The sequence below is a fragment of the Brassica napus genome, chromosome A4 (genome assembly GCF_020379485.1).
Source record: "Brassica napus cultivar Da-Ae chromosome A4, Da-Ae, whole genome shotgun sequence".
NCBI lineage: Eukaryota > Viridiplantae > Streptophyta > Magnoliopsida > Brassicales > Brassicaceae > Brassica > Brassica napus.
In genome coordinates this window covers 18,497,788-18,522,238 of record NC_063437.1, presented here as the reverse complement: position 1 = coordinate 18,522,238, position 24,451 = coordinate 18,497,788, and the positions used below count along the sequence as shown (strand labels likewise).

The following is a 24,451-nucleotide window of genomic DNA, read 5'->3' as shown; positions in this document are numbered from 1 at the left end:
TTGTGACTTTTGGTCTTGAGTGCTAGTTTGGGAACAAAAACTTGATTTAGTGCTATTTTGGTCTTTTTTTCTAAAAAAAATTATAAACATTCTAAACAGAGAGAAAAAAAAACAATATTGTACTAAACACGAATTTTAAATTTGTTTATTTTAACCCAAATATACAACATAATTTACTCTGGACAGGAATATAATTATTAAGAAGAATTTTTTTTTTCAATTTTATTGAGGTTTTATTTTGTGAAAGGAGATATTTAGGCAGAAAACACCAAAACCCTCCGTCCTCGGGGTTTTCTATTCCTCAAGCTTCTTCTCCTCCTTCAATTCTCCACACTCTTCTGTTACTCTCAGGTATCTCTCTCTCTCCCTTACTCTTCTCATTTCGTTTACCCGCTTACTAATTGCTTTTCAATTTGAGTCTTTTTCCCTAAGAGATTCTACCTAAAAATCAAAACTTTCTTGTCGGGTTTCTCATGTCTCACCTTGTTTCTTCATGTAATGCTGCAAATTTCTCAATACCCATCTCGAATTTCAATTTTTCCCAGCTAAAGTTTCATCCTTTATATACTTTTACTTGAAGAAATGATGAGTAGTGTATAGTAGTCATTCTTCTTTGATTGCTGCAGCTTAATTGAGAACCCTCAGTTTCACTGTTTTTACTCTTTCAATTAACAGGTCTCTTGTTAGGTAAGAAGGAAACAAGATGGCTACTTATGTTTCACCGTGTTTTACTCCTTCCGACACTCGTCTCCTCACTGTCCTTAGAAAGAATGTCTCCCCTTTAGGCAGAGCACACTCCTTAAAGATGACTGAGAGTAAGAAAAACGGATTCTTTGTTGCTGCTGCTCAGAGACCCGAATCTTCTCCAAGGCATTCCCATAGCCAAGACCCTTTCTTAAACCTCCACCCTGAGATCTCATTGCTCAGAGGCGAAGGAGGAGTAGGAGGAGGAGCCAACACAGTATCCAACCCCAGGAAGGAAGCTAGCTCTATGGTTCCTCTCACCGAGGACTTCGACGAGCCCTCTGCTCCTAGTGGCTATAATGAGGCGAGGATTAAAGTTATTGGCGTGGGAGGCGGTGGATCAAACGCTGTGAACCGTATGATAGAGAGCGAGATGATGGGAGTAGAGTTCTGGATTGTGAACACTGATATTCAGGCAATGAGGATGTCTCCTGTTCTGTCTGAGAACAGGTTGCAGATTGGTAAGGAGCTGACTAGAGGTTTAGGCGCTGGTGGGAACCCGGAGATTGGTATGAACGCTGCTAAGGAGAGTAAAGAAGCTATTGAAGAGGCTCTTTATGGTTCGGACATGGTCTTTGTCACAGCTGGAATGGGAGGTGGGACTGGTACTGGAGCAGCTCCTGTGATAGCTGGAATCGCTAAGGCCATGGGGATACTGACTGTTGGTATCGCCACGACGCCGTTCTCGTTTGAGGGGAGAAGAAGAGCGGTGCAGGCTCAAGAAGGGCTTGCTTCGCTGAGAGACAATGTAGACACGCTCATTGTTATTCCGAATGATAAGCTGCTTACGGCTGTGTCTCAGTCTACTCCTGTGACGGAGGCTTTTAATCTGGCTGATGATATACTTCGTCAGGGAGTTCGTGGGATCTCTGATATCATCACGGTAATGGCTTTTTTAATGTGTGTGTATGGGGAATGATTTAATAGTTTGTCTTTGTTTTTTTTACAGATTCCTGGTTTGGTGAATGTGGATTTTGCTGATGTGAGAGCTATAATGGCGAATGCAGGTTCTTCATTAATGGGTATAGGAACTGCAACAGGTAAGCTTTTGGTCTGCTTGTAGTTTTTTCATAACCACTATATAGTCTTATGTGCTAGTGTAAATTGGTAATCAAGCAGGGAAGAGTAGGGCAAGAGATGCTGCACTAAACGCAATACAGTCACCTTTGCTAGATATTGGCATTGAGAGAGCCACTGGGATCGTTTGGAACATCACTGGTGGAACCGACTTGACTTTGTTCGAGGTCTTTCTCTCCCTCATATGTGTTTCTTTATCTCATTTGGTCTCTACATGTATCTCATAGGCTATGGTGTGTCCTTTGTAGGTAAATGCAGCTGCGGAGGTTATATATGATCTTGTTGATCCAACTGCTAATCTTATTTTCGGAGCTGTTGTGGATCCATCCCTCACCGGTCAAGTATGTCCTTTTTGATTTGTCTTTAACTAACTTATATGTAGAAATTGATTGTTTTTTGGTATAAGGTGAGCATAACTCTCATAGCAACGGGTTTCAAGCGGCAAGAGGAAGGAGAAGGAAGGGCAGCTCAGATGGCACAAGCAGATACAGCCTCAACTGGAGCTACAAGAAGACCTTCTTCCTCCTTTAGAGAAGGTGGTTCGGTGGAGATTCCAGAGTTCTTGAAGAAGAAAGGCAGCTCTCGTTATCCCAGAGTCTAATAAGTCTGAGATATATGATCACTATCCTGCAACGTTGTGTCTTTGAGATACAGCAAGATGTTTTGATGTATGATCAAGAATTGTGTGGGTGGGTGGGTGGGTGTGTGGAACGCCTAGCTGCTGTGCTGTGACTTGAATAGGTTTTTTGTTTTAGAGATGTGATGTTATGATGATTGGTTATGTGATGTCTCTATGACTTTTAAAATTAGACAAAAAAAAGTCTTTTAATGATGAGCTGCAAATCCGTATTATCAGTGATGGTTGTATATCACTTAACACACTTAAGGTGGGACCTTGTGATGAGTTTGAATATTACCAATGTAACACACACTCTCCTCGTATCTTGTTTCCTTCTTTCTCTACCACACATATCATCTTATCTCTTTGACAACAACAGAATAAATGTCCCAATCAACAGTGAGAGAGCCATCACAAATCTTTCCTCTTGGTTTGTCCATTCTATGATCTCGTTTTAAACTTAGCTTCTCTCTCTTTTTCAAAGGTTTCCTTTCTTCTCTTCCATACAAAATATGATTGATTACATACTCGGTAAAAGCCTTCAAAATATGAGTTAATATTTTGAGTACCACTCCCCAAAAGCCACAACATAACTCATGTTTTGTGGGTTTCTACCGAGTATGGAGGAAATCTCGAGATTTGTGTATGAATGCTGCTAGGGAGAGCAAAGGAGAGGCTCTTTATGGTTCAGATATGGTCTTTTTAATCTAAGCTAATGTCATTAGCAAATGCTTTAACAGCTTATCTTTGTCTTTCGCTTTGCAGATTCATGGTTTGGTGAATGTGGATTTTGCTGGGGGTGAGAGCTATTTGCAGTCCTGAGTCTTGACCAGCTTCTTTAGTGTCGGATTGCTTTTATTTTAAATATTCATGGTGGATGTTATTGGTTTAATGCAACGATGTAGTTTATATCTGTTGTTTTTACACTTATCAACCTTTTCAGCTCATTATGGATCTTTACGTCGATTTTTACTTATGAATATGTGGTTTCTGCTTTTACTCCATTCCCTATGTACATCAGCTATATGGAATGAGATGTAGAAACACAACTTTCATTGTCTTGTTTAATTATCTCTCTGTGGCTCTTTTTTGTGAAGCATATAAACAAATCTGCTTGCATCAATCTAAATATTGAAAGAAGATTAAAAAAAATGTTATAACAAAAAATAACCTAACTTGGTTTCAATCATATCTCATATTCGTCAACATCAGATGTGTTTTGATAGATTGCTTGGGTCTAAGCTTATATATAGATACAAGTGACGAGAAGAAACAGAAGTCTCATTTGGTAAGCTAAACCGGACTTCGTTAACAATTTACAACGAAAACAAGAAAAAGAATATACTTAAATGATTATGTGTTTCAAAAAAAAAAGAATACACTTATATGATTGAAATGGGAAAAATGTACAGAGACAATACTACTACAAAACAAAACAGTGCTCTACTTGAAGATGAAACATGTCAACTACTCACCGGTGAGCAACACACCCGTTTTCAAAAATCAACTGTACTCTACTCGCTTGGGCAAATTGATGATGCTTTGCTTTTGATGTTTGTAAAACCAGAATTCAATTTGAATGTATTTGCTATGCTTCAAAATGGAGACATAGAATTAGATGACCCAACATATTCCAGTAAAAAAATTCTCAAAAAAAAAAAAAAATTCCAGTAAACTTATGGGGGAGGCGTGACGATGATGGATGATGTAACAGTTGGAAGTGCCTTGGACACTTTTGGTGGAAATTTACCTTACAAAGACTTTGTCGCTTTGGCATCACAAACAAAGAACATTCCTCAAAAATTACTGGTTTTTATTTTGACGTTTTAGATTTTTTTTTCTTGTATTTAAAAAATTCAGATTTTATACTTTAATTAATCTAATTTTGTTTTTACAGAAAAATATTTGAATAAAATAATTACATTTATATTTAATATGTGTGAGAAAGGAAAATGGTATTAATATCATTATTGGAAAATAAAAAATAAACCATTCAAACATAGGGATAATATTAGTCTAGTGGTCAATCACAATAGTTAATCAACTAAATATTTGAATTATTTCTCAAGAAAATAATGTACATCAATGATTGGAACTAGAAAATAAAATCTTTTTTCTTTTTTTTTTGAAAAGAGAGAAAAAGAAAATCTACAACTTAATTAATCTTTCTACAACTTGTGAAATATTCAACATCTTGTGAAGGTTTTGACTCTTTCACAAAGATTAAGTTGCAGATTTTCTTTTCAAATTAATCTTTGTGAAAGAGTCGAAAACTTCACAAGATGTTCGAATATTTTCCATGAACTGCTTGATTGCTAATTTGACTTCCTTCGTTCTAATAATATAACTGAAATTACCATTAGTCTAGTGGTGGTAGAAGTATGCTTTGACTGATTAATAAATACAAATGTATTTCTATAACAATTTACAATAATAAAAAAAAAGAAATATCAATGATTATAATGTGAAAAAATCTACATAAACAGTACAAGGTGTGGTTGGTGGATAAGAATCACCGCCATCGCGTTGCCGTGTGTTCCTGAAGAACGTTAGAGCACCTTTAACGCAAAGATATATAGGAGTTCTTAAGAATTAAAATTAAATGAAAATTAATAAATCATGAAAGAGAAACAGCCAAAAGGTTCCTATTTAGTAAGTTTTGGAACCGGTTCCACATATTTTGAGACAGTTGTCGTTCCTGCAACGTTTCAAAACACTAAAATAATTAAATATTAATATAATTTTTTTTTTAGAAACCTTTAAAGAGTTTCAGCGTTAATGATGCCCTTAAACCACTTTGCCGCGTCAGCGCCAACGATATTTCAAACACAACAACAGTTAAAACAGGTCCCACCAAAACCAACCAATCACTAACATTACACTTGTCACGACACGTCAACAACCCCACCTAACAAATTCCCTCTTCTTCCGGAAGCGAACCGGGTCATCCCACCCAAACCGGAAGCTCCCGGTTCATCCTTTTCCGGTGGAAGCCGGCTCCTGATGTCACCACGTGCCCTACTCGGCGGCGTGTGGGTCCCACGGGATGGCGCGTGTTTGCAGCCGCCTCCTATACGAAAGATAGCTCTGAAACTCGCCATAAACCCGGGTTTCTTGACCCGGTTTGGCTTCTCCGGTCGAACCGATTTTTGACGTTGCATACGGCGGCTACGTTCTCTTTTGGATCTCACTCTACCCATGCACGAGACATTAGGAGAAGAAGGCTCGCGAAGAAGCGAAAGATCCGTCTTCGTTCGTGACCCGACCCGTTTCAAGAACCCCGTACGGTTCTTGTTTTTATCGGTTTTGCCGACGTTTCTCCGCTGCTTGGCCTCGTTTAAGCACGTGTTCTGCGGCTTCGGCAAACCGATGATCGACGCTTTGGAGTACCGTTGAGAGCTAGGGTTCGAGTTGATATTATTCACTGAGTTTCCTCTATGCGATTCTCTACGGTCGAAGAAGGCGTTGTCGGTGAGCCACTCGAGCTGAGCATCTTTGGACAAGAAATAAGATTCCGGCGGAAAATCAGCCGGACTCGCGGCGGAGTTGTAAGGTCGAGTTTTCGGGTCATCGGCGAAGGTAGACTCCTCGCATGCGATCTTCCCGTCAAAGCCACCGGCGCAAACAAAGGCTTCAGGATCGTCTTGAGGCATAGAGCTTGTAGAGACTAGAGAGAGAGATAAGAGGTGGAGAGACAAGAGATGAGAGTTGGTGTTTCTTTTTTTATTATGAAAAGAAGAAACACACAGAAGGCTCTTGTTCAGATTATTTTTTTGTCTTGTTATTATATTAGCTCGAGAAACCTCGGGACGGAGCGCCGACGGATAGATACAAATACAATAATCATTAACATATATGATTGAGTAGCTATAAACTAATGGTAAATCTGATTTACTAAAGTAATTGGCAGTTTAATATGAATTGAATTTAGATGACTAACTAAATATTTTTTAATATCACCATGGAACGAAAGGTTCCTTAGATTTTAGCTATAAGAAAAATACTCTGACAATTTTACAAGATGTATTGCTAATATAAATTTATAGTGTTTCGGTTATTATTTAAATTTAATATAACATATTTTTGCATGTACAGAATAGAAAATATTATAATTTATATATCTTCTATTGCAAATCTTGCGATTCGTTAGGTATTTGGTTCGATCGAGAAGTGTTGATTCGATCTTGCGTGGAAGAGAAGTAAAAGAGAATCTAGCTAATGAACACGACGAGATGTTATCCAGTTCGGACGCAAACCGCGATCCTACGTCTGGCCGAGGATCTCCTCGGAATTCACTAAGCTCAGTGAACAAACGCTGCCGTAACACTCACCAGAAAACCCCAAGAAAACAGAGAACTCTCACCCCCGTAGATTCCTCTCTAATCTCTCTAGTTTTCTCTCGTCTATCTCTTTTCTCTCTCACCGTGTTTCCCAAGCTCACCGCTCTCACACTCGACTCGATTACAACTTGTCACACGTCGAAGATAACAACCTCTAACGGCCTCTCCGCGTGGACTTATCTGTAACAACCTTTACAGTCTTTAAAGACGAAGAAAGAAGACTCAAACGGCGACGTTTCTATATTAAACATAAACTGACCTCTAAACCGAAATCGAATGTCTAATCATCAGACCCGGTTTCAAGCCGAAACCTTCCGGTTCTCCTGGAGTCTTTCAACCAATACTTCAACAAACTCCACCTTGGTTGTAAGACGACCAAACTGAGCTTAGATGAACTCCGATCCTCGTGTTTTTCCTCTGCTCCTCAGGCAGAGACTCCGAGTAGGCTTAACAGGTTTTTAAACCTACCTACTGGAAGAGTCTTGGTGAACACGTCTGCAGGATTTTCACTAGTATGAACCTTCAACACCTGCAGCTTACCATCTTCAACATTCTCTCTTAAGAAGCCTAGCTTTGTAGCCATGTGCTTCGTCCTTTCATGGTGAACATTGTTCTTCGCTAAAGCTAGAGCACTTTGCGAATCACAAAACAGCTCCATGAGTTCTTGTTTGTAGCCAAACTCTGAACTCAGACCCTTCAACCATATAGCTTCTTTTCCCGCTTCAGTCATGGATAAGAACTCAGCTTCTGTGGTCGATAAGGCCACTACAGCTTGAAGGCTTGACTTCCAACTGATAGCTCCACCACTTGACACAAACGTGTAACCTGATATGGACCTTCTCTTGTCTAAATCACCAGCATAATCAGAGTCGCAAAAGCCATATAGCCGGAACTCTGATCCTTTCTTGAACTTCAAGCATACATCAGTGCTTCCTTTAACATACCTCAAAACCCATTTTACTGCTTCCCAGTGTTCCTTTAATGGATTACTCATGAATCTGCTCACGAGACCAACAGCATAGGCAAGATCAGGTCTTGTACCGATCATACCATACATCAAACTTCCAACAGCATTACAGTATGGGATTGAATCGTCACATGCTTCACCGGCTTTAAGATCTTCTTCAGTTGCCGCTTTTAGTTTGAAATGACTTCCTATTGGAGTGTTCACAGACTTAGCACTCTCCATGTTGTAAGTCCTTAGAACCTTCTTCATATAGTCAACTTGAGACAGTTTCAGGGTTCCATGAGCTCTATCTCGGATGATATCAATACCCAATATCTTCCTCGCTGCTCCTAAATCCTTCATTTCAAACCGAGAGTTCAGCTGATCCTTCAGAGCCTGTATCTGCTTCTTGTCTTTGCACGCCACTAACATATCATCGACGTACAAGAGCAGGTAGATTTTCCCATCCGTAGTATACTTTATGTATACACACTGATCATGACAACTCCTCTGAAAACCAATCTCTTTCATGAACTGATCAAACTTTTGATTCCACTGTCTAGGACTCTGTTTCAATCCATAAAGAGACTTTCTCAACAAACACACCCAGTCTTCCTTTCCCTCAACTTCATAACCTTCAGGTTGGCTCATATATATTTCTTCTTCAAGGTCTCCGTGTAGAAATGCAGTTTTCACATCTAATTGTTCAAGCTCAAGATCTTCATTTACCACAATCGACATCAAGTATCTTATAGACACATGCTTAACAACTGGTGAGAAAATTTCATTGTAGTCTACACCTTCCTTTTGAGCATAACCTTTTGCTACCAGACGAGACTTGTATCTCGGTTCCTCAACTCCAGGAATCCCAGGCTTGCGTTTGTAAATCCATTTACATCCTATCACTGCTCTTCCTTTAGGTTTCTTCACTAAATCCCACGTATGGTTCTTGTTCAAAGAATCCATTTCATCATCAGAAGCCATAATCCACTTCTTCTTTTGTGGATCTTTCATAGCTGACTTGTAGTCAATCGGCTCCACACAATCACCATCTTCAGACACATACATTGCCAGATATATCAAGTTTCTTCGGATGATTTACTTCTCTACGGATTCTATCTCTGGCAAGTTGGTAAGAGTGTGGGTCATGACTTTCTGACGCTTCTCCTGTGTCATCGATACTCTCAGTCTGGGATTCTGATAGTACATCTCCACCCGAGTCATCATTCAGTTCACTTTCAGAGAGAACTAAATCCAAGAACATAGTGTTCTTCTCCTTCTTCTCTACTGAAACCTTTTCAAGATCTTTGTAACACTCTTCCTCATTGAATGTTACATTTCTGCTCACAACCGCTCTCTTATCCTCCAAAGACCACACTTTGTAGCCTTTAACTCCCCCAGGATAGCCAATGAAGATTCCCTTCTTGGCTCTAGGTTATAGCTTTCCACTATCTGTATGATAGTAACATACACAGCCAAATCTTCTCAGATGATCTAACTTTGGGACTGATTTAGACCAAACCTCTTCAGGTACTTTGTCACCAATCCCCGAGGCAGGAGATCTGTTTATCACATACACTGCTGTGTTAACCGCTTCAGCCCAAAACACCTTAGGTAAGCCACTCTCATTCAAAATGCTTCTCACTCTTTCAAGAATTGTTCTGTTCATTCTCTCCACAACACCGTTCTGTTGTGGAGTGTATGGAATGGTTTTATGTCTACCAATTCCATTCTCTGAGCAGAACTCATCAAACTCTTTGTTGCAGAACTCCAAACCGTTGTCAGTCCTGAGCTTCTTCACTTTTAAACCTGTTTGATTCTCGACTAGCAACTTCCATTCCACAAACTTCTCAAAAGCTTGATCTTTTGTCTTTAAGAAAAATACCCACACCTTTCTTGAGTAATCATCTATCAGACTCAAGAAGTAATGACATTTTCCAAGAGACGCAGGAACAGACGGTGATCCCCAAAGGTCTGCATGTATATAACCAAGGCAAACATCACTCGTGTGTTTACCAGTCGCAAAACTTACACGATGAGCTTTCCCAAGAATACAACTTTCGCAGAACTTGATGCTTGATACCTTTGACTTGTCTAAGTATCCTTTCTTTATCAGTACATCCATTCCCTTCTGACCTATGTGTCCCAGTCTGCTATGCCAGAGATGCGTCTCATCTTGTACACTCACTGCATTCACTTCTCCTCTGTGACTATTTCCCTGTAGGTAGTACAGATTGCCTTCTCTAGTAGCTTTAAGAACTGTTCTGCATCCCTTCTTTACTCTGAGGACTCCATTTTCAGAGACAAATGTGCATCCATTACTCTCAAGAGCTCCAAGTGATATCAGGTTTCTTGAAAACTGAGGCACATATCTGACATTTTTCACTGAGACGTATTGACCCTCTGCCGTCTTCAAGGTTACAGTACCAATACCTTGTACTGATGATAAGCTGTTATTAGCCATCCTTACGGAACCTCCAGCACCTTCATCTAACTCAGTAAACAAGTCCTTTCTAGGTGTCATGTGAAATGTGCACCCAGTATCCAAAATCCAAATCTCATTGAAGTCTACTGTTGTTGCCAAGTTTGCTTCTGTAACAACTAACGACTCAATGTAGTCAACCCCGGTAACAGACGAAGATTCTCCAGACTCAGAGGTTTTTTCTTTTCCCTTATGACTACTTCTCTTAGGACAGTCTCTCTTGAAATGTCCCTCTTCGCCACACACCCAACAAGTTGGATTATTCCCTTTACCTTTTGACTTTGATCTAGACTTATCTTTGAACTTGTTCTGACCTTGAGTACGCTTGGTGCTTCTCCCTCTAGAGCTTGAGCTAGAGTATAACACTTCTCCTTGATTCTTATTTCCTTTTCCATTCACACTGAATTCAAGCTGTTTTGAATGAATCGAGTTCATCACCTCATCCATAGTTACCGTCTCTTTCCCATATCTCAAAGTATCTCTCAGTTGATCAAACTGCTTTGGCAGCGACATCAGCAGCAGTATAGCTTGATCTTCATCCGAGACTTCCACCATGACGTTTCCCAAATCAGTTATGATTCTTAGGAACTCATCAATGTTGCTCTCTATGGATATAGACTCATTCATTCTGAAACCATATAGTTTCTGCTTTAGGTACATACGGTTAGGCAGCGATAATGACATGTACTGAGCATCCAGAACCTTGAGCATTCCAGCAGCAGTCTTCTCCTTCAGGATCTTTCTCAAGATAGTATCAGTAACATTCATGATGATCGTGCTTCGTACCTTCCATTGCTTCTCTGCAATCAGCGGATCAGGTTTCTTGGGTGATTCCGAATCAGTATCCCCGTCTTTGACTGATGGATCTTTCAGCTTGAATTCAGTTTTCCTAAGCTCTTCTTCCTGACTTTGAAGAGCATCTGTCAGACCTAGAAGATCGAGATTTGCCAGTAATCTCTCTCTCCACATATTGTAATCAACCACTCCATCGAACTTCTCCATCTTGATCTTCGCGGACGTCATCGCGAGATCTGAGTTCGAATAGTACCAGATCTTCCACCACACCTTCTTCGATCTGAACCAGTTACCAGAGAACCTGGCTCTGATACCACTTCTTGCGATTCGTTAGGTATTTGGTTCGATCGAGAAGTGTTGATTCGATCTTGCGTGGAAGAGAAGTAAAAGAGAATCTAGCTAATGAACACGACGAGATGTTATCCAGTTCGGACGCAAACCGCGATCCTACGTCTGGCCGAGGATCTCCTCGGAATTCACTAAGCTCAGTGAACAAACGCCGCCGTAACACTCACCGGAAAACCCCAAGAAAACAGAGAACTCTCACCCCCGTAGATTCCTCTCTAATCTCTCTAGTTTTCTCTCGTCTATCTCTTTTCTCTCTCACCGTGTTTCCCAAGCTCACCGCTCTCACACTCGACTCGATTACATCTTGTCACACGTCGAAGATAACAACCTCTAACGGCCTCTCCGCGTGGACTTATCTGTAACAACCTTTACAGTCTTTAAAGACGAAGAAAGAAGACTCAAACGGCGACGTTTCTATATTAAACATAAACCGACCTCTAAACCGAAATCGAATGTCTAATCATCAGACCCGGTTTCAAGCCGAAACCTTCCGGTTCTCCTGGAGTCTTTCAACCAATACTTCAACAGCAAATTTATGATGTTAGTTAAGAGATTCCATTACACCTGCAGATTAATTAATTGAAAAAATAATCGTATATTCTAGATGTTTGATTGAATAATTCTTTAACACCGATCTGATAGCAGCGTCAAATTAGTGTCTGTGTTAAGTTTTTAAATCGATATATAATTCACGGCTGTACGTTTTTTATAAGATTTTTTCTCCTTCATATGTATATTCTCTTTAATTATTGAGATAATCTGATAATTAGTTTTGGCTTAAAGATGTGTGTAATATATGCATAATCCAGCATGATAAAGATTCGTCCTTTACGAGGGGTTGGATCCAGTAAGCTAATGACTCGTGATATGATAATCCTTCTTGATTTTCCTCCATCAAGATTAATTGAGACGGCGCCAAATCATTTGGAAGCTTCTATACCAATTCCTTACTTTCAGATGCAATAAATATTACTCCTAACCTAACCAATTGACCTACACTATGTTGATCATATGTGAACCCTTTTCACTGTAAATAAAACTTTCCCGGCTGGATGAAGATATTTATAAGATACTAGCTAATCTTACGATTTGAAAACAGTGGACACCGACTTGTATATCTTCTAGATACAACGTATCTATTTGTTTTATGTGTCCAAGAGAATCCTGTATTTTCGGCTTCGATAAAATACATGCAACTTAGAATAATGCTAATACATAAAATTGAGTTGATGCAACATATCACGCTTCAGGGGTCCTACTGTATACACTTCGACTTACTTTGACATTTCTTCCTCTGAATTATAATCTAGTTTATGACAAAAAATAATTTTACGTTGAAAATTGTATCGTTTAGTGCGATAGATTCCTAGATGATCAGCTTATCTCTTTAACTTTATTGATCTTCAACATCATTGTTAGTATAACGAAATACCCCTCAACGAAATAACGTGTTAATATTCTTTTTATATCGCATCATTTGATAAATTATAGTACAATTATGCAAAGCAAATCCAAAAATACAGACTAATCTGATTGGCTTTGTGGAACTTTTATATAAAGAAAAATACTAACTGTTTTCAATATTTTTATAGTTTCCCATCCTCGTGTTAGCTTTAATTAGTTTTTCTTCCCATATTCTCCGAAATATTGGTCAAACTTTGAGGATTAGTTTTCCTTTTGTATGAACAGAATTAGCTACCTAGAAACAATAACGTTCGTGACTTTTCAATCAACTAATTTATTTTAATTTTATTGCTGGGCCGGGCCTGTAAAATATGCATTGATGTGGTGGTACACATTTGCTTTCGGAATCCAATCAACTATAGATAATTTCATTCGTAATCGATGAAAATATTAGAGAAAAAGGGGAAAACGTGTGACGGTTTTATGAAATGACGTTATTTTGCATGCATCACCGTAATAGAACACATTCCACACTGTGAATGTCGTCGACTCTTTATATGTTGCCATGTTGGCATATTGAAGAAAAGGCCAATTAATGAGAATACACATCTGTTCTACCATAATAGTCTCAATATCTTTTGAACTCATGAAAGAATGTTGAACACATCACTTCTACCATACTAATAAACTCTATATTTGTTTTACTATTTATATAGTCTAGATAATCGAATAACAGCTGATATTAAGCGAGTGGAAAATGTGCATTATATATATATATTATCCGATTGAATATGTGGTTATTTAGTTATTTAACATTTGAAGACCGACTGGTAATAGTTGTTGTAACTTCATTTATATCAGGAAATTTCTGATCTAGTTTTACTCAAAGACCAATTGGTCATATATGAAACCAAAAACATAAATATAAGAATTAGCTGAGAGGCTAAGGCATATTCAAAGAAAGAGGCGGGACTAAAAGATTTATAAAGTAAACCAAACATATTGGAAGCAGAGAAAATTGGAGTCAAAGTCATACAAGTAGCCAATACGTGTTGGAATATAATCTAAAGCTCGATTCATTTAAAGGAAAAAACCGTAGTCCATAGGTTTCTTTAAGTACATCACTTGAGTTTAATGGGGCCATTAGAAGAGTTTCGAGAAGCTCTAAACCTTCGAAAAAGTCAAAAGTGTGGTTGTCCTGGCCCAGTATGGTCCAGTGATTCTTCCACTTGTTTAATTTTCAGCACTTTCCTGCTTCAGACGATCCTTCAACCTTTGTTGTCCCTCCTACATCCCCACCCCCCACCCCCCATAGTCGAATAAAAGAGAAATGGTATAGTTATCGTATGAGGCTAACTGCATATTTGTATATGTACACAGTTAAAGCCTTGTCTTTCCGGTTTCTTCTTTTCTATGTTTGCATGGTAAATACTAGCGCTTATTTTAGCATAAAATATATAAAATTTTACTATCTATCAACCATTTTTTCAGAAATTGTAAACGCAAGTAGATATTCAAATGAAACTTTGAAAGCTTAATCTTTTTGAGTTACGGTGAGAAAAAAAACAAGTAGATATTATGGTGTTAGTTTTCTTTACATTTTCATCATTGATAAAAGCTATACCTATATCAATACAAAAACAGTTTATAGTATATGACAGTACTCTTCTAAGAGAAATGCTTTATATATGTGATGTGTATAATAAGATAGCCGAATTAAATGATCTCTCCAAAATTCCTTTTTTCACGTACCCACTTTATGCTCTCAACCTATAGGCTAGGAGCCTAGGAAGTTGGTGTTGGCAGTTTGGATCCAATCATTAACAAACTAAAAACAAAAAGTTTTATAACGATGGAATATTACGTTGTAAAAGTTGGATATAAAATTTAACCAGTTCGAAAGACGTTATAAATTTTTTTTTTAACCAGTTCGTTTGACCAAAAAATAATTTAACCAATTTTATTTTCTCTTCATGCTGACCATGATGGTTACAACTTACAAGGATGAAGAATATATACGAAACAAAACAAAAGTCTAGGAAAACGATTATTAAAATCTATCCTATACTAAAAGGAAGATATAGAGTGATTTTAGCATGTCCACGTTGGACTAAAAAATCATCCAATAAGAGATTTCTATTTTGTCATGTCATACCTTACGCTCAGGCGCTTTACGTTTGTTGCGTTGAAGTGATGTAGGCTCAGTTTGGGCTTCACTTCTATTTTTATGAATTGAGCATGTTTCTTATTTGAGGTCCATATGTATTAGTTTCTTCTTCCTCCTTCTTGCGACTGATTCTTCCCCGACGAAACCACACAGAGTTTCCTTTGCTAACCGTAACATCTCACAAATCCTTTAATCCGTCATTAAATTTGGATTTTCCCTTCATTAGTCCACAACTCCCACATTAAAATTTCGATGTACCTTTTCGTTTCCACTGTAACCCCTGAATCTACATCTATAAATATCGGATCTTCCTAGCATGCAAAGTCCACACTCACACAAACTCGAAAAGCAAACAAATAGACCCACACACTCTTTTTCTTGAAGACTCCGCAGCCTTGATCGGAACTTCTCATCGTCAAAGCTCTGTTTCTTTTCATCTTACCGGCCACCAAAATTGGAGACTACAGAACGAGGATCAATCGAAACAACGTCTTAAATGCTGTCGTTAACACTATCTCCACCATTACTTCCTTTTTGTGAATCCGGGAGAATCCTCAACTATGGAAGGTATGTTATATCCGATCAAATTTATCTGTGTATTTTTTTTTCCATTTTTATGTTATTGTTCTTCATGAGAAGACAGATCGATTTTTTTTTGTTCTTAGCTTCTTCTGTTTCTCAATTTTTAATTTTAAAATTAAATTAATTTGACGATAATGAGAGTTTGATCTTATCCAAAGTTTCAATTTTTTTTTAAACTTTGTCATCTTCTTTTTCTTGAACCAGAACTTTATTTTTTTTTTCCTTTTTTACTTAGCTTTCTTATGTTTGTGTTTTAAAAGTTCTTGGCTGATCTGTTCGATTGGGTTTGTTGTTCTATGATACTGAATGTTTCTATCAACCAGCAGGAGCCAAAAGAGAACTGGCCTCCATGAAGAAGCTTTGGCACTATATTGTCTACGGGAGATGACAATAGTGAGTCTCTTAACTCTTAAGTTTTTAATAAGTTCTCTTAAATGAAATTTTTTACTAAAGATACATGAAGCTAAGCGTTCAGTTACAAGCCAAATACCCAAAACTGAATCAATAGGACATTCTGTATTTCTCTGTTTTTAACCTTTAAGCATATACAAAACTTAACCAAAAAAGGTCGAACTTATTTTGCAACCCACTATGATCTGTGCAGCTCATTCAAGGCACCTTTTCCTATCTACAGATACACTACATCAAAGTCTTCGATTGACCTCTTCAATTCATCGTCACCGTCTTCTACACCCCTGTAACATTTAATATTTATATAGTTAGCTTTTGGAAACAAATGATATTGATGTACAAAATGATATTGGAAAAGATTAAGGAGAACTTATAGTTTGCTTTAGTAAATTCATTGGTATACATTAATTGGTGGGTGCAAAATGGTTCATATTATGGTCTTATAGCAAATGAGTATTAGAGTAAGTGATAAAATTTTAAGCAAATGGTCCCAGCATTAAGTTTTTTTTTTTTGCAGGGGAATCGCTGTAATACATTTCACGTGGTGAGTTTCTTCATTGAACCAAAGCTGCTCCACTGAAATCTTGCCTCAAGAAGCTGGGAACACTATTTCCTCCCATCTATGTTTCATATTGGAATAGAAGAAGAGTAAGATGAAGAAATGACTATCAGGAAAACGAGTTATGTTCAACATTAAACTCGGTGACGGTTGAAGAAGAATGGAAGAGAAGGGAGTTTCAGACTCTCAACTTACGCTGCTCATGTTTTTATCTAACAGGTCACATGGAACTTTTTAACCGTTCAAAAGGGCAGCATCAAAACCTAGACAGATGTTTCTTTTTTTTTCTTTTTTTCTCTTTGAACATCAATTACTGATAAAAATATTTTATGCTTGACATATTCTTCAATATCGAATTTCAACAACTCTAAATGACTAATTGTGAACAACATTACAACCCTAAATAATTAGTTCTGAACAATATTTATATAACAAATATTGTGGTCTTATAAGACAAATGAGCTTGCTTATAAGAAGGCCTGTATTGGTTAGATGAATATGGAAGCGTTATGTTGTCATGTTGCTGTGGTTTATTTATCAGTCATTGCATTTCTATTTTGTTTTTCAAACTATTACGTATCTTGGTTAAATTAAGCGCACTATTAATATAAGCATATTTTGAGTCATTGTTATGCCAATAGTCCATAACACACTTACGAAGGCAGCCTGTCTGATTTGGGTTTAAGTCGTGGTATTTTCTAACAAGTATTCATACCTATAATTAAATTTGCCATGATATCATAATCAGTAACTAAGAAAATATGAATACGCTTTTAGACTTTTACACCCAATAATTAGGGCCTCACTATTATGACTCTTCTCACCATGTTTAGAGTGAGAAATGAGTGTTTCGAGTTGTTCTTATTATACTTTGTCTGAACAATAATCATTCATCGCTATTACATAAAATATCAAAACACATACAACCCCACATTAACGACACATACATACTTTTAAATTTTAATATTTCCATTTTCCTTGCATTGATCAGGTGGTTTCCTACAAAAATAAGTTGTTCGGTATGTAGAAAAAATAATTTATGATGCCAACTTAATAAAAAAATAAAAAGGTTTATTGGGTTCTAATTTCCAATATCACTTATGTCACTTTTGTCCTCATTTAGATATTTTTCTTTTTCTTTCTCATCATTTAGATATTTTTATTTTTCGCCATTATAAATTTCTAGATTTATGTTGATCTTGACTTTGTAGCTCTATGCTTTGTTTCCTGCTCTCCTTTTTTTTTCTTTCTAAAAATCCGTTCCTTCTAAAGTGCTAAAAAAATCTTCAATTTTTCAATAATATTATATACTTATTAACCCTTCTCTTTGTGTTCCCATGCAATCTCCTCTAATCCCACATTCTTTTACAAGAATAACTTGCAGCCCAAGCTCCGACAAATCCAACCTAAACAAACACTCACTTCCACGCAACGCCTATGAGTGGTATTATTAAAGTTATATTTAAATAAATTAAATTAGACCATGAAAGAAGCACAACTTGAATATGTGTTGGTTGGGAAATATATCTCTAAGAAGTATGTGTCGATTAGAGGTGTCCTTGATTCAGTATATAAAGCCTTCACTTGATATATGTAAAGATACACACTCATTTTATTATCCAAATTATATTTACTTTGGTGCAACTGTCACCTATATAATATTATAGTTTACTGATCCTATCATTTACGATACTCATTTTTTGCGTGAACAACTACAAAACATACAAATATATTACTATCACTAACCAATACCAAAATGGATCAACAAATCTTTTACAACTTATTAGACAACAAAACGTACGAAACCGGCGCGTAGCGCCGGAATAATCCTAGTGATTAATAATTAATATACGAATGGTAACACTAGAAGTCTTTTACAGAAAAAAAAAACACTAGAAGCCGCCATCTCTCGCTGTGTAAGCCGTCTTGATAATCATTTTTTTTCTCCGTTGTACTTGGTTATGACTTCGCAAAATTTTCCAACTAATTATTTTATAATATGAATCAAAATTTATGTTCAATTAAAGAGAAAATTCAAATTGTATTCATCAAATAAAAACTAAATTTAATAAATATATATATATTTAAATTACGTATATAAATATCTATTAAAGTATACAATTTTTTTATAATATTAGTCGATCTCTAACAAAACAAATAAAACTAAATTGAACTGATATAAATTATATTACAAATAACCTCTTTTTTATATATAAGACGCTTTCCAAATAACCTTTTTCTACATTGAAAAATTCAAAATCCAAATAATTAACATAAACTTAATCCAACTGAGTAACTTAATGCTAAATATTTACAATCCACAAAAACCATGATTTCTTATTTCTAAACACGTTGTTTTCTATATATATATACGATGCCTACAAATCATAATTCTTATTTTTAAACACAATATACTTTTGGCCTAGACCAAAAAAAAACTACATTCTGTTTTTAATAGATTAGATAGTCACGAAATAATTTTCGTTCGATACAACCACTCAAACTAACCACTTTAATCAAAATTTTGAATGATTTGCTATTTATTTATGAGATGTTTTCAAGCTAATCAACAAATTCATGCATACATGTCAGTATGTTATTAGATGATTCCGACTTACATATTATTATAAATCATTAAAATAGGAGTGTAAATCTTATACACTGACTAAATTATGACATTTCACCTACTACCAAATACTATATGACATATTGACATGGTTAGATGCATATGTACATGACATTAAAAATACTAGAGTTTATTGCTTATCCGATTCCATACCTTTTGTTTTGCTTCATTAAATTAATCAATATTCGTCTTATTGTTGTGTTAATATCAGATAAGGCATTTGATGATTTTTCGGTTACTTAAGGCATTGGATGATCACCAACTCCTTATCTGAAGCTTAATTATTTGGGTAATCAAAAAATCATTAATAGTTATTGGTTTATTTTAGTGATACAAGCAATCATATCGTTGAATAAAGGGCCATCTATATGTATATATGTAATCATGTATTAAACATGACGTTTAATAGATTAAATTAAATGTCACGGACCATATGTACGAATAGTTGAATAAGGGCATCATTATTGGTGTCCCTTAGGTTGAGGCCCTTAAGCATAGGATCTCTTAATTTTTAACTAAAAAAGCTAAGGGATTTTTCTCAAGTCCCTTATTTAAGGGTCGTTTCTTAGCTTTTTTAGTTAAAAACTAAGGGACCCTACTCTTAAGGACCCAACTTAAGGGACACCGATAATGATGCCCTAAGAACCTCCGTGATAACCTATCTCGCTTGCGTAATGTACAAAGGTTTAAAAGGAATAATAACTGGTGCCATATCTAGTCATTTATAGACTCCAAAGACATCATGTAGTTGTAACCATGATTTGGGACGAGATTTATTATATTTATCATCATAATTATTTAATATTTAAAATTCATTCTCTCTCCGCCAAGGAATGCACCACGCTATTCCAAGTCAACACTGAAAAAAAAATCGAAAAACAAAATCAAAATGTATAAAAGTCAAAAACTTGCCAGTTTTTATATTTATTTATATGCATCTAATCTGGTATAAAATCACCAATCATCTTCTTTTCTATTGTCTTCATCTTTACAATCTTAATTCTTCTACATATCTTAGACAAGAGTTTCCGGAGGTGGAAAATATCATCGTATGTAAAACAAAATGATGGGGAAAAGAATAGCTTCATTCAAGAACTTAGCCAAGAAAGCGAAGAGCTTCAAAATGAGAGAAGGCAGCTCCGAGTATGTTCTGATCGGTGAGGGGGGCGACACTTCTCCGACGAAGAAGTCTACGGGGACGTTTGCTGTCTACGTTGGAGAAGAGCGCGTGAAGCAGCTGGTGCCTACGAGCTATTTGAAGCATCCTCTGTTCAGGATGCTCCTTGACAAGTCACGTGACGAGCTTCACTGTTCCGACCAGAAGGTTATGTTGGTCGTCCCATGTAGCCTCTCAGCGTTTCAAGATGTCGTCAACGCCATCGAGTCTTGTAATGGAAACTTCGATTTCGGCGATTTTGTTGAGGAGTTTCTTTGATATTTTAACGATTTTCTACCTTATTCTTGATTATTTCTTTCTGTTTTGATTGTAAATTTTTTTGTATTGTTTAAATCTTTCTAGGAAAAGATACAATCCTTTTTTTGTCAACAGATATAAGCATTTTTTGTCAATTTTTTGGAATGATTTCCTTTTTATTCATGAGATGTTTTCAAGCTTATTATCTTCGGTGGATCGATATTACTTTTGAAAATTTTATTTGTTTCCAAATAATAATTTTGTGTTTTCACTACAGCTTTATAGTTTGTTTTACCAATTTTGTTCATATTTTTTTTGTTTCGATAAAATCCATCTTGTTCATAAAAGACAATTTTTCTCTTATAAATTATTAAACTAGAGTTATTTTCGGAATTGTAATTTTGTTCTACAATATTCGCGAGGGAATATAAATCTTATACAACACAGTACGACATTACTTATGCCTTCTTAGCTACAACCAAATTCTATATTTACATGGTTGGATGCACAACACATGTAAGAATTAAACATGACACTAAAAATTACAGTTTTTTTTGGTAAAACAGTAAAATTATTGTTTATATCCAGTTACCTATATATTGCTTATTTGATTCCATACTTTTTGTTTCTTTCAATAAATTAATTAATATTCGTCGTATAGTTATGTTTATAACTTTATATCAGATAGGGTATTGGATGATCACCAACTTCTTATTCGAAAGTTAAATATTTGGCCACTATTATTAATTGGCGGAGCCAGAAATGTTTATTCTTGGGGACAGAAAAAAATTTCAACGTGGAAACATCAGCTGATCTAATGAAATTTCGGTGATTTAACTAACAATTTTGATAAATATTAAATTTTGTTGGGGGCAGCTGCCCCCTCTTCACTAACGTAGCTCTGCCACTGTGACTATTAACACTCGAATCAAACTATAGAATCGAAACTCTTGATATACAGTATATATAAAAAAGAGGTTGAAGACGATGAAAAGAAAGCTTGTTATTAATCTCCAGCTTAACTGTAAAAATATGTTACATTAAGCTTATATGGTTAGCTTAAGTATCACTTAACTTATACTAAAAAAAGGTATCACTTAATCAGTTCAACTTAATAACTGATATAAACTAGTAAACGAGACTTATACATCATAATAAAGTTATCATAAAAATCATTAATAACTATTGGTTTATTTTTGTGATACAAGCAGTTATCTAGTTAAATAAGGAGGCACATGCTAAGTGTGCTTGCTTGGTCATGGTTCCGTGGTGGAACTTTCCGTAGAGATCAGCTTTCAACTCCAATAATATAAGGCCTGCTTCGCTTTCTCGATCAATCTTGCTTCCAGGGCTGATTTGCTTCATCTCTTTTGAATTGAATGTTGTTTTCTCTATGGTTTTTAGTTAATCTTTTCCTTCTTCGTATAAGTTAGTCTATGGGAGTAACCTTTGGCGACTTTGTGTAAGCAACGTTTATAATTAATCTTAATCCAACAGATGACAAAAAAAGGAGGCACATGCTAAAACAAATAGTTCGAATGACATGAACCTTTAGCCATAATCTAAATAATGGCTGAAACAGATCCACCAAAATATAACCACGGGTGAACCAGAGAAATGGGAGACGAGACTGGGCTAAAGAACATAATCACCGGAATATCCTCTTAAACAAATTCCACCAAAAAAGCTTGACGAGAAAGCGATACAAGCTCACTAGCATCAACAACGAAGGTTACACATTAGGAACTAAAAAGCAACAAAGATGAATAACCAAACGTGAACAAACATTCACAAAAACATTAATGAGGAGGGAGGAAAGGCAGGATAACCATGATCCGTAACTGAGTATTTAGCTGATAGTTGGTTTTCCTTCTTCTAGGGTTTTGTCTACCTCTTTTGGACGCTTGATTATGGTATTTAGCCGATTTAGATAACAGTTCAAAGAATCAAAATAGCCACTTTTGTATTCTCAGTGATGTAATCTTCAATTCTATCTAATAATAATAACACCAGATGAATAAAATTAAAATAAAATAAAGAGGCACATGACATTAAGACATTTTATAGATGAAATTAAATGTCACGACCGTATGTACGAAAAGTCGAATACAACCTCCGTGACAACCTATTGCTCAGCTCGGTCCTGATTACATTTTCATGAAACGGTTCAACAGGGTTTCTGTTTGGTTGCAGGGTTCCACAATTCTAAAAGTTTCAGTTATATATATATGTGTAGTACATATAATACCCCTATATATTAAATAAAATTAATAATAAAAATTAAGATGTTTACTCACTTTCATGTAATTTTATTTTTAGTTTAGTTATCTTTAGATTTTTAAATAAAAACTATTTTCCTTAAATATATAAAACTATAATATTAAAAATATGATTCATGCTAATTTTGAATAAGACCTAATATTCCAGGTACGGCCTTGCCTAATGTACTGAAGTATAAAAGTAATAATAAGTGGTGCCATAGTTATGCATTTACAAAATCGAAAGACATATCACTGTAACCAAGATTTGCTATGAGATATACAATTCTCTCCGCCAAATATGCAGCCCACTATTATAAGCAAGTCAGCTCAGCCAAAAATAAATTCGAAAACAAAAAAAAAATGAAGTCAAAAGCTCAAGAGTTCTCATTTTATTATATTGTTTTTTGGGTGTAAATGTTTATATTTTATTACATTGTTATACATCTAATCTTTGGTATATAATCACCAACCATCTTGTTATTCTAATTTCTTCATCTTCACAATCTTAATTCATACATATATCTTACGAGTTTCCAGAGGGGAAAATATCATCTTATGTAAAACAAAATGATGGGAAAAAGAATTGCTTCATTCAAGAACTTAGCCAAGAAAGTGAAGAGGATCAAAACTAGAGAACGCGGCTCCGAGTATGTTCTGCTCGGTGAGGGGGACGACATTTCTCCGACGAAGACATCTACGGGAACGTTTCCGGTGTATGTAGGAGAAGAGCGCGTGAGGCAGGTGGTGCCGATGAGCTACTTGAATCACCTTATTTTTAGGATGCTCCTCGACAAGTCACGTGACGAGTTTCACTGTTCCGACCAGAAAGTTATGTTGGTCGTCCCTTGTAGCCTCTCGGCTTTTCAAGACGTCGTTAATGCCATCGAGTCTTGTAGTGGTAATTTCGATCTCGGAGATTTTGTTGAGGAGCTTCTTTGAATTTTAACTAATTCTTCTTGATCATTTTCTTTTCGTTTTGATAAATAAATTTTGTATTGCTTGCCTATCTAGGAAAAGATACAATCATTTTTTGTCAACAAATAATAACAAGTTTTTTTTGGGTAAAATAATAATAATCAGTTTTTGTCAATATAAATGATCATTTTAACAGATATAACACTTTTTTTTGTCAACAGATATAATCATTTATAGGACTGATTGTGAAATTTGTGATTGTAATACATGAATACAGGTTATAGTGACGAACCCCTTAGTTGCGTGGTGTGGATATTTTCTCTCGTAGAATTTGTATTACATCACATTTTAAATCGTCATCATCATCACCAATGTATTTAATTTATTTTAATAGTTTATATTTATTTATATTTCATAATTATTATTTAATTTAATTGGTTTTTGGCTTATTTTATGATTAAAATAGTAACAATTTTTAAATAAAAATAATTGTTAGTCCAACAAAAAAATATAATGTCATCACATTTTTCTGCAAGTAAATAGTATCTGCCATGTTTAACAAGTAAATTATTATGTTGATAAAATTACTTTCATAGTTTAAACTGTTAATTTTTTGGGCATGAGTGTTTTAAAATATTTTCTTTTCCAATTTAATGTTTTTAAAATGATATGATTTGAGTTTTCTTTAGGTCACATGCATTATATTGCAATAAAAAAATTCTACGTTAACAACTAAAATAAAAATCCATAGCCACACATAC

General features: G+C 35.8%; 4 protein-coding genes and 1 long non-coding RNA gene across 8 annotated transcripts; 4 read left to right on the top strand and 1 right to left on the bottom strand.

Moving 5' to 3' along the window:
* Window positions 1-216: 216 nt before the first annotated feature.
* Window positions 217-3,508, top strand: LOC106447342 (cell division protein FtsZ homolog 2-1, chloroplastic). 3 transcript variants are annotated; one of them, XR_007339256.1, is made up of 7 exons: window positions 217-351; window positions 676-1,627; window positions 1,694-1,784; window positions 1,861-1,988; window positions 2,070-2,162; window positions 2,228-3,125; window positions 3,206-3,508. XR_007339256.1 is itself a non-coding variant. In XM_013889246.3 (6 exons), the coding sequence occupies exons 2-6, from the start codon at window positions 704-706 to the stop codon at window positions 2,420-2,422; spliced, it is 1,428 nt and encodes a 475-aa protein (XP_013744700.2). In that variant the 5' UTR covers window positions 217-351; window positions 676-703; the 3' UTR covers window positions 2,423-3,508. The 3 variants fall into 3 exon arrangements, 2 of the variants coding, with proteins under 2 accessions (XP_013744700.2, XP_013744699.2); XM_013889246.3 differs by having other exon boundaries at window positions 1,864-1,988; window positions 2,228-3,508; XM_013889245.3 differs by having other exon boundaries at window positions 2,228-3,508.
* A 1,297-nt stretch (window positions 3,509-4,805) lies between these two features.
* LOC106450211 lies at window positions 4,806-6,287 on the bottom strand. The gene has a single exon (XM_013891860.3). The coding sequence runs from the start codon at window positions 6,091-6,093 to the stop codon at window positions 5,326-5,328; it is 768 nt and encodes a 255-aa protein (XP_013747314.2). The 5' UTR covers window positions 6,094-6,287; the 3' UTR covers window positions 4,806-5,325.
* Window positions 6,288-14,242: 7,955 nt separating this feature from the next.
* LOC106364950 lies at window positions 14,243-16,830 on the top strand. 2 transcript variants are annotated; one of them, XR_007339254.1, is made up of 4 exons: window positions 14,243-15,489; window positions 15,831-15,897; window positions 16,109-16,201; window positions 16,433-16,830. It is a non-coding gene; the product is annotated as an uncharacterized LOC106364950 (long non-coding RNA). The 2 variants fall into 2 exon arrangements; XR_007339255.1 differs by lacking the exon at window positions 16,433-16,830 and having other exon boundaries at window positions 14,576-15,489; window positions 16,109-16,323.
* Window positions 16,831-19,721: 2,891 nt separating this feature from the next.
* On the top strand, window positions 19,722-20,646 carry LOC106450212 (auxin-responsive protein SAUR22). The gene has a single exon (XM_013891861.3). It carries the CDS (start codon window positions 20,164-20,166, stop codon window positions 20,533-20,535), a length of 372 nt encoding a protein of 123 aa, XP_013747315.1. The 5' UTR covers window positions 19,722-20,163; the 3' UTR covers window positions 20,536-20,646.
* Window positions 20,647-23,220: 2,574 nt separating this feature from the next.
* On the top strand, window positions 23,221-23,918 carry LOC106448895 (auxin-responsive protein SAUR15). Its single transcript, XM_013890720.3, has one exon. It carries the CDS (start codon window positions 23,343-23,345, stop codon window positions 23,712-23,714), a length of 372 nt encoding a protein of 123 aa, XP_013746174.1. The 5' UTR covers window positions 23,221-23,342; the 3' UTR covers window positions 23,715-23,918.
* Window positions 23,919-24,451: the final 533 nt, after the last annotated feature.

Coding starts and splice junctions, on each gene's coding strand:
- LOC106450212 (XM_013891861.3), top strand. CDS start 20,164: ATGATGGGGAAAAGAATAGCTTCATTCAAGAACTTAGCCAAGAAAGCG.
- LOC106448895 (XM_013890720.3), top strand. CDS start 23,343: ATGATGGGAAAAAGAATTGCTTCATTCAAGAACTTAGCCAAGAAAGTG.
- LOC106447342 (XM_013889245.3), top strand. CDS start 704: ATGGCTACTTATGTTTCACCGTGTTTTACTCCTTCCGACACTCGTCTC. Junction 1,989..2,069: donor CCGACTTGACTTTGTTCGAG/GTCTTTCTCTCC, acceptor TGTCCTTTGTAG/GTAAATGCAGCTGCGGAGGT. Junction 2,163..2,227: donor ATCCATCCCTCACCGGTCAA/GTATGTCCTTTT, acceptor TTTTGGTATAAG/GTGAGCATAACTCTCATAGC.
- LOC106450211 (XM_013891860.3), bottom strand. CDS start 6,093: ATGCCTCAAGACGATCCTGAAGCCTTTGTTTGCGCCGGTGGCTTTGAC.